This window comes from Anguilla anguilla, chromosome 7 (assembly GCF_013347855.1).
Source record: "Anguilla anguilla isolate fAngAng1 chromosome 7, fAngAng1.pri, whole genome shotgun sequence".
NCBI lineage: Eukaryota > Metazoa > Chordata > Actinopteri > Anguilliformes > Anguillidae > Anguilla > Anguilla anguilla.
Genome location: NC_049207.1, coordinates 1148058 through 1157524, shown reverse-complemented (window position 1 = coordinate 1157524; position 9467 = coordinate 1148058). Strand labels below are relative to the sequence as shown.

Sequence of the window (9467 nt, the reverse complement as noted above, 5' to 3'; positions counted from 1 at the left end):
CTTTCTGCTTCTCCATCTCTCTATTTCTCCATCTGTCCGCTTCTCCACCTTTCCCTTTCACCTCTGTTCCTCCATCTCTCTCCACTTATCCACCTTTCTCTTTCCACCTGTTTCTCCATCTCTCCATCTTTCACTGCTTCTCCATCTCTCCACTTCTCCACCTTTCTCTTTCCACCTCTGTTTCTCCATCTCTCCATCTCTCTCTGCTTTTCCATCTCTCCACTTCTCCACCTTTCTCTTTCTCCCTCTGTTTCTCCACCTCCCCTACAGGAGCCTCTCTGTTGATGGACCCGATGGTGTGAAGTCTGAATGGCCCGTTGCCCTGCAGGCAGAAGATGGTGTAAAGTCTGAATGGCCCATTGCCCTGCAGGCAGAAGATGGTGTAAAGTCTGAATGGCCCATTGCCATACAGGCAGAAGATGGTGTAAAGTCTGAATGGCCCATTGCCATACAGGCAGAAGATGGTGTAAAGTCTGAATGGCCCATTGCCCTGCAGGCAGAAGATGGTGTAAAGTCTGAATGGCCCATTGCCCTGCAGGTAAATGGACTGCATTTATAGAAGATGTCAGCAGTGAATATGTCTGTAATCTGTTTACGGAACAGTGAATAATGCAGGGCAGGAACTGCTGGGCCTAATGGGCAATGCAAGATACATGAATTAGCCTGTCAATCAGGCACACGTGCCCCGCCCCCACCTGGCTGAATAAAGCCACAGACCGCAGCCACACAGATCAATTACACCGAACGAGAACATGGCCAACGCAGAAAACCAGTTCCCTCTCTCTCTCTCTCTCTCTTTCTCTCTCCCATTCTCTCTGCAGTGGAGGACAGTGCACAGTGAAACAGCCACAGACAGACATCTGGTGCATCTGGGTCCTGAGACAGGGGAGGAGTGTCCTTTCAGTTCTGCGACAGAGTCTCCGTCACATGCATGTACTGCGTGCCAAAGCCTAAGGTCTTTCCTCAGTCTTTCAGACAGACGGGTTCAGGGGCAGGGGGAAACGTTTTATTGATATATAGGCCAATTAAAATGATTCCGCAAAAAATGCTGTTTTTAGGCTTTTCTGTGTTTATTCTGTGTTCTTTTGGAAAGGCAGGAGCGGCGTGTATTCACACGTCTGATTCCTGAGCCAGTCAGACCCACTGCATCTGTGCAGCAGGCAGAGAACACACAATTCAGCCAAAAATCTTTTTTTCCCCTTCTTTTTCCTTCTTGTGGCTGCCTGTGTGCCCGCCCCCCCCACCCCCACCACACCCATACCTCCAGTGAAAACCAATCAAATACTGTTATTCACTATTTAAATCCCCCCCCCCCCCCCCCCCCCCCCCACCACACCCCAACCATTTCACATTTTATTTAATCACCACCTTCAGTTTCCAATTAGACCCCCCCCATAACCACAGGATGGCAGAGAGAGGAGCCCCTCATTCCCTTTGTCCACACGCTGTTAGAAAACATGCCTTAGATTATACAGGACTTCTGCTTTTCACAGTGAGGGAGAGAGAGAGGGGGAGAGAGAGAGAGGGGGCACAGATTCAGTCTCTTTGTTCTCTGCTTGCCCACTTCCTGTCTGTAAGGGCTGAGAGCTTAGTGCACTTCCAGCACTTCCTCTCCCAGACAGGGTCACCAGGAGTCAGGTGGACCGGGGACCCACTGCCATGTACCCCAAAATCAGCTCTGCGGCTTGAGTGTACCCCAGAATCAGCACTGAGGCTCGAGTGTACCCCAAAATCAGCTCCTCCGGCTTGAGTGTACCCCAGAATCAGCGCTGAGGCTCGAGTGTACCCCAGAATCAGCTCTGCTATGTCTCACGGTTATCCATCCCCAGAGGTGCACAGCTCTGAGGGCGGAGGATGCTGACTGCATCACGAGCAGCAGCTGCACTGCATGCAGTCGTTCAGCTGGGCTGGGCTGGGCTGGGCTGGGCTGGGCTGGGCTGTGTGTACCCGCTGGGCTGTGTGTACCCGCTGGACTGGGCTGGGCTGGGCTGGGCTGGGCTGTGTGTACCCGCTGGGCTGGGCTGGGCTGGGCTGTGTGTACCCGCTGGGCTGGGCTGGGCTGGGCTGTGTGTACCCGCTGGGCTGGGCTGTGTGTACCCGCTGGGCTGGGCTGGGCTGGGCTGGGCTGGGCTGTGTGTACCCGCTGGGCTGGGCTGGGCTGTGTGTACCCGCTGGGCTGGGCTGGGCTGGGCTGTGTGTACCCGCTGGGCTGGGCTGGGCTGAGCTGTGTGTACCCGCTGGGCTGGGCTGTGTGTACCCGCTGGGCTGGGCTGGGCTGGGCTGTGTGTACCCGCTGGGCTGGGCTGTGTGTACCCGCTGGGCTGGGCTGGGCTGGGTGTACCCGCTGGGCTGGGCTGTGTGTACCCGCTGGGCTGGGCTGTGTGTACCCGCTGGGCTGGGCTGGGCTGGGCTGGGCTGTGTGTACCCGCTGGGCTGGGCTGGGCTGTGTGTACCCGCTGGGCTGTGTGTAGGCTCTGGGCTGAATGTGGGTGTGTGAGAGAGTGAATGAATGTGAGTCTCTGAGTAAATGAGTGAGTCTCTGAGTGACTGAATGTGAGTGTGACAGAGAAAAAGTGTAAATGTACAGTAAAACCACAAAAAAAACCAAAGCTTGAACAGAGTAGAACTACTGCAGATATTATAAAATGACTATTAAATGGTCAGTGACAAAGTTTTTCTTGTTTTGGCTCAGCAGCACATTGGATTTGAAATGAAACAATAAAAATGAGGTTAAACTGTCTACTGTAATTTTCAGGTATTTACATCCATATCGGGTGAACCCTGTATGGGTTGCAGCCCATTTTAATACACAGTCCCCCCCATTTTAAGGAGCAAAAGTAACTGGGCAATTGGCTCCTCAGCCAGCTGTGTGTCCTTGCATCACTGTTGGGGGGTGGGGGGGGGGGGGGTGCAGACTCCATTGGCAACTTCATATCTTTTCTTCTTATAAAATGCAAAGAACATAGATACTTCATACAGTGTGGCTTTACAAATTTAAAGGGCACAAGTGCAAGATGTTATTTTCCATAAAATAAGGGGATCTGGAACACAGCTGTTCAGGCCTAAAGACTAATCAGGCCAGTGTTCATTAGAGGAAATATCCACTACAAAGGCAAGATGAAAGAGCAATGGACATCACTGGTAATTACAACATTAAAGGTGGCGCACAAGCACACACACGCGCACACACACAGGCACACGTGCACACACACGTGCACACACAGGCATGCAATCATACACACACACAGGCATGCACACACGCACACTCAAACACACACACACACACACACACACACACATACACACGCACACGCACACAAACTTTTTCCTTTGCTTTTCCAGGACATTCCATCCTTACACAGATGGGAGAGGACCTTCCAGGAATGCAGGGTCTTGACCCCGCCCAAGAAGGAGAAAGATGAGGAGGGGGAGGTGGAGGAGGAGGAGAAGGAGGAGAAGGAGGTGGAGGTGCCACCTCCGCCACAGGACCCGCCACCTCCCCTGCTCGCTGGACCATGTGTCAGACGGGCATGATGCTCACACACACACACACACAGGCCTCACCACACACACACACACTCCTTTATAACCAGCACTGTGACAGTCATACTGTGTGTTTACTCTCTTGAAAAGGGTGTTTATGGTGACTCTCTGATCTAGGTGAGCCCGATTTAAATGAATCTATGCCACATTTATGCCTCTAAGAACACTTCTATGCCTCTAAGGACACACCTATGCCTCTAAGGACAAATCTATGACAATAGGCAGCTAGCATTTACACAGCCCTTTTCCAAACGTCCCAAAGGACCTCCAGACTTCTGTTTAAAAAATAACGCTACAGCACTCTGGCGTGTCTGCAGTTGATTATTCCCCCGCACCCCCACCCAAACACCCACCCCCACCCTAACCCTAACCCCCACCGCACAAGGTTCCACAGCCCGGCTCTCCCCAACCGCCACTGAGTTTCAGCCCATAACCAGTTACACGCAACGAGCATTACAGCAATCTATACACCCCAGCCTCCAGAGCCCAGCCTCTACACCCCAGCCTCCAGAGCCCAGCCTCCAGAGCCCAGCCTCCAGAACCCAGCCTCTACACCCCAGCCTCCAGAGCCCAGCCTCTACACCCCAGCCTCCAGAACCCAGCCTCTACACCCCAGCCTCCAGAGCCCAGCCTCTACACCCCAGCCTCCAGAGCCCAGCCTCTACACCCCAGCCTCCAGAGCCCAGCCTCCAGAGCCCAGCCTCTACACCCCAGCCTCCAGAACTCAGCCTCCAGAGAGCAGCCTCTACACCGCAGCCTCCAGAACTCAGCCTCCAGAGAGCAGCCTCCAGAGCCCAGCAGAACCCAGAGCCCAGCAGCTGGACAGCACTGGCATCATCCACACTCCAAAGACACGTCCCAGAAGCAGAGGCCCAGCTTTCTGAGGTCAGCAGGGGAAAGAGCTTCAGCGAATGGCCTTGAGCGGCTGCCTAGCGGCACTGGCTAACGCTCGGCGCTGCACAAATCCGCTCATCATTACATTATACGGATGAGTTCCTCTAATCATCTTTCCACCAACTGCCTCGTCCTTCTAATAATCTAGGGATTGCCACTGATACTCACTACCCATGAACACGTTCTCAAGCGGCCTACATTACTTTGTTTATCACCGATTTAAGCTCCAGTGTAATTATACTACCATGGCTTGATTGCCATGGTGATTGATTTGATCGAATGAGCCTTCAGTTCAGCAGGCAGCAGAGGTTCGCGCTTCAGCTCAGGCTGTAGACTAAGCCCGAGAGAGCCGGAGGCGGAGCAGGTGTAATTTGGTCTGCTTTAGATGTTTTTTGTCGTAAATACTTCTGAAATGAGCAATACTTTCTCCTGGTTAAATTGCACATGGGTGCATCCAGGGCATAAGTCGTTGCCGTCCTACAAGACGGTTGAGGGGGAAAGGGTGTGGAGTCCACCCACGGCCGCGTGGGACATCAGAATCCGAAGCCCTTCGGTGGAGCTTTGATATGCCGCGTGGGTCCAGCGCGGCTTTCCACGGAATGATCCGGTCACAAACCTATCCCGCCTTCCCGTACATTCGAAATCACACGCAGATAATACGGCCGCTGGACAAGGCAACAGTAACCGGACTTTGAATAGGTCGGACTCGGAAACCAAGGCAATAGCGGAATATACTGCAGGTCTCACCCAGTGTCGTTAGGGCTTATTTCCAACATGCACAGTCGGATACAGTATCACTGCGCAGTTACAGGAGGATATTAGCAGTGAAAAATACTTTGGGCAATTAATTCATACGTGTATTTTGCCAATATTTCAAAAAAACGGAAAGGCGTTTGGACACAAGCGAACGCGCGCAGCTGATCTGGAGTCGCTGGTACAAAGAAGTGATTGTATGAAACACGGGAAGTTGGAACAATCGCCACATCATTATTTACAGTAAGACTGAGTCCGCCAAATGCTGGCAGCTGAACATTTCCGTAATTTTTTATGGAATAGTTATTCAATACAGTACGCGTACCATAATTATGATTCTGTCAATGTCATATAGTGCAGAGAAAAATATGATTATAATCAACCCGTAAGTCTCTGTGATCATTTTCACCAGTGACAATTGCCTTATAACCCGAAGTAGCCACAGGGTAAAAAGGAAACTGCAGGACGGCAAGACCCAACAGTGACACTGCTCCCTCTCTCACTTACGCGGAACAATACGTAGACTATAAACAGGTAATATAGCACGATCTTTCATCTACTACAGACAATTAGTACGTTTGCGCTATGAAAAACAAACGTTTCGAAAGGTTCTGACCAGAAATCTCGAGTAGTTATATGTCACACTTGCGGGCAAACAGGTTTGATACTGTTGGCAAAATAATGAAAGGCTATCCGTTTGCTTAGTTCAGCACCTGCAGGTATCATATGGCCTTCACCCTTGTGTCTACGAGGACGCATTACATTTATTTAGCAGACGCTTTTATCCAAAGTGACGTACAAAAGTGCATATCTTGGTCATTGGACAACTACAAAACACAGGTTCAATAAGGTACAAAGTACGCGTAAACATTTAATAATTATCACAGAAATGAACGATGTCATATCACTTCCATACATTTTCAGCTGCTCTTTTTCTTTGGCAATAGTTTACTCTACATGACTTCCAGTGCCGGTCTTACCTCCATATCCGTTCACGTCTGCTGTCCAGAAGCCAGGAATAAGGACGAATATCCCCGCAAAATAAACTCCGACGATCTGACTCGCGGCCGTCTTCATGTTCCGAAGATCAGCTCCACACAAGTATCCGGTCAGAGCGTGCGTCCCGGTTCCGCCTCAGTGGCGGATCATGGTCATTTTCTCCAGTCTGAGCGGTTGTGTTTTACGCTCGCGGAGAGGTGCACGGTCAGCCACAGGTCTGACAAGTCACATGAACGATTCAAATTATTCCGAACTGTCCAAAATTTTTCTTACGGGATAAAGGGCATTTCGAATTTATGTGTCTGCTCAGAGTAATATGAGCGCTGTTTTGTCTTTCCCAGGTCAACAATATGTTAGCGACACGAAAAGTTCCTTTGCTGATATTGTTATTGGAAAAATTGCTGCATTTCAGAATCAAATTTGAAACGCAGTCCTGCACAAGTGTTCCAAAGTCCTTGATTATGAGCGTGAAACACACCACACCAGGGTTTTCGAAAAATAGTGTTAGCCTACCGCATAACCTTTACTGAGCGTGAGGGTTTTCCTGCAAATCCTTAGTGTATGTCATCCACACGGACACGAATATTCAACTCCAACTTCTCTGTGAATTAATCCGTCTGAGGTTTCGCTTTATCAAACAGTTTTAAAAAACAAAGGAAGAACGTTTAGAACTAGGACCGTGCAGCCGCTTTGGTGGCAAGACTGCGCGTACTGCGCGAGCTCTGCGCGACACTGGCTAACAGATCTGCCCCGCCCGCTAAAACGTCATCACAACAGGTAAATCATGGATGTGGTTTATCCTAGCATAACCACCGTGGAACTCTGTCGATTCCATACTGACGTACCTGTAGCCCAATTTAAAAAAAGAATAAATATAAATTATGAGCAATAATAATATATAAATAAACAGTTAAAAACGAAAACAATTTATTAATACCTTCATTATTGTTATTGGTATAGTTACAATTATGATTACAACGTTGTAGCCTTGTCATAAACTATCCAGTAATCGTTATGCACGTATATATTTTGTCTCTATTATTATTATTATTTTATTTTTAATATATTTTAAACTCTCTAATTATTCATATTTTATTGCGTTCACATATTAGTAGTAGTGGCAATAAAAATTAAAAATTAAATAATAATAATAATAATTTGTGCCATAAGTTACTTTCGTAATTCAACATGATTTGTATATCACTTTTTACAAAGACATTCCCATGAACATACCTTACAGTGGAATTAAAGAAAATCATGTAAAAACCAGGCCTGAACCTCCAAAAAGCGAGCAATCCAGGTAAAAAAAAAATATATATATAAGACAGAATGACTGGTAGCAGGCATATATAAGACAGAATGACTGGTAGCAGGCATATATAAGACACAATGACTGGTAGCAGGCATATATTAGGGATCGAATGGGTTGGGCAGGTTACGGCCTGAGGTGTTAAACCAGCTGGTGAAACAGGAAGTCCGAGCAGAGGGATGATTATTGGCAGTGTGGTCATACGGATGCTGGTTAATATTGCTGTCCCAGCATGCACTGCAGGTCTGCACACTCAGAGGAAAATGCTGGTTAATATTGCTGTCCCAGCATGCAGTGCAGGTCTGCACACTCAGAGGAAAATCCTGGTTAATATTGCTGTCCCAGCATGCACTGCAGGTCTGCACTCAGGGGAAAATGCTGGTTAATATTGCTGTCCCAGCATGCACTGCAGGTCTGCACTCAGGGGAAAAGCGTAACTGAATTAGCACGGCTTGTGCTCGAGCCGGCTCCCGTCCCGTCCGCACTCTCGCCCGTCTGCACGCCCGTCCCGTCCCGTCTGCACGCTCGCCCGTCCCGTCTGCACGCTCGCCCGTCCCGTCTGCCCACGGCGGAGACGAGCACCAGAGACTCGCCGCGTGACCAGCGACAGGAACAACAAAGGAGGAGGAGCCAGAGCGGTCCGTCAGCTGCCCTTTAATAAAGCCACACTTTCCCAAGAGCGGATTACCACAGGGCAGGAGCCTCCCATCTGTCTGTCTCTCTCATCTCCATCCCCCTCTCTCTCTGTCTCTCTCTCTGATCTCTATCCCTCTCTCTCTGTCTCTCTATCCACATCTCAATCCCTCTCTGTCTCTCTCTCATCTCTAACCCCCTCTCTCTCTCATCTCCATCCCCCTCTCTCTCTGTCTCTCTCATCTCTATCCCCCTCTCTCTCTGTCTCTCTCTCATCTCTATCCCCCTCTCTCTCTCTCATCTCTATCCCCCTCTGTCTCATCTCTATCCCTCTCTCTGTCTCTCTATCCACATCTCAATCCCTCTCTGTCTCTCTCTCTCATCTCCATCCCCCTCTCTCTCTGTCTCTCTCTCTGATCTCTATCCCTCTCTCAAAATTCAAATTCAAATTGCTTTATTGGCAGGAAATACATAGGTACATATTGCCAAAGCATCATAAATCAATTCAAAATACATATTTACAGTGGAATACTAATAATGAACATTCTATTAAAATAAATAAATAAATAAATAAATAAATAAATAAATAAATTTTAAAAAAATATATTATTTTCTCTCTCATCTCTATCCCTCTCTCTATCTCCCTACCCACATAGGCTCACTGGTTGTCCCTCTGTTTATGGCAAGCTGTGATGTAATTTGCTGCTAGTCTTATGCATTTTTTGTGTTCTCCTAATAAACAGGGGAGCTTTTGGTGGCCATTTAGAGTTTCAAATTCAGGGCATATTTTTGTGAATTTCTGGTAGAAATTTTCCCTTATGTCCAGGTGTTTTCCACATGTTGTGAGAAACTGTAGCTGTCTCCACCACTCCTTGACTGCAGTGGGAGCACAGTCTGTCCTCTCTGGACAGCCAGGTCTGCCTGTGTCGGCCTTTTTCGATGGCCAGGCTGTGCTCACTGAGTCTGTACATTGTCAAGTTTTTCTGTTTGCTATCTGTCACCATGGTCAGGTAGTCAGCCATGGTGTACAGTCTATTTAGGGCCAAATAGCAATTAAGTTTATTTTGAGTTTTTGTCATTTCTTTCCAATAGGTCAAATATTTTTCTTTTTGTTTCATTATAATTGTGTTTGGTCGAATTCTCTGAGCTAGGAGGATGTCACTGTCCTGGGACTGACTATGGTCAGGTGTTAGGATTTTCTTCAGTGAGTCCCAGGACCAGTTGACTGAGGGGACTCTTCTTTATATTCACCTCTTGGCATTTCAGGGCTTTGTAATGATAGCAGTGGGGGTCACTCATTTTGAAATGTTTCCAAAATTTGACTTTTCTGAATATT

General features: G+C 48.3%; 1 protein-coding gene across 2 annotated transcripts in view; it reads right to left on the bottom strand.

Moving 5' to 3' along the window:
• sema4f (sema domain, immunoglobulin domain (Ig), transmembrane domain (TM) and short cytoplasmic domain, (semaphorin) 4F) overlaps nt 1-6924 on the bottom strand; it is a 38731-nt gene extending 31807 nt beyond the window's left edge. For both annotated transcript variants that reach the window (XR_004766103.1, XM_035425539.1), the window contains exon 1: nt 6171-6924. Coding sequence is in view for 1 of the 2 variants with exons in the window: in XM_035425539.1 (XP_035281430.1) it covers nt 6171-6267 (97 nt within the window). In the remaining variant the exon portion in view is untranslated. The remainder of the gene's footprint in view (nt 1-6170) is intronic.
• Between the last annotated feature and the right edge of the window lie 2543 nt (nt 6925-9467).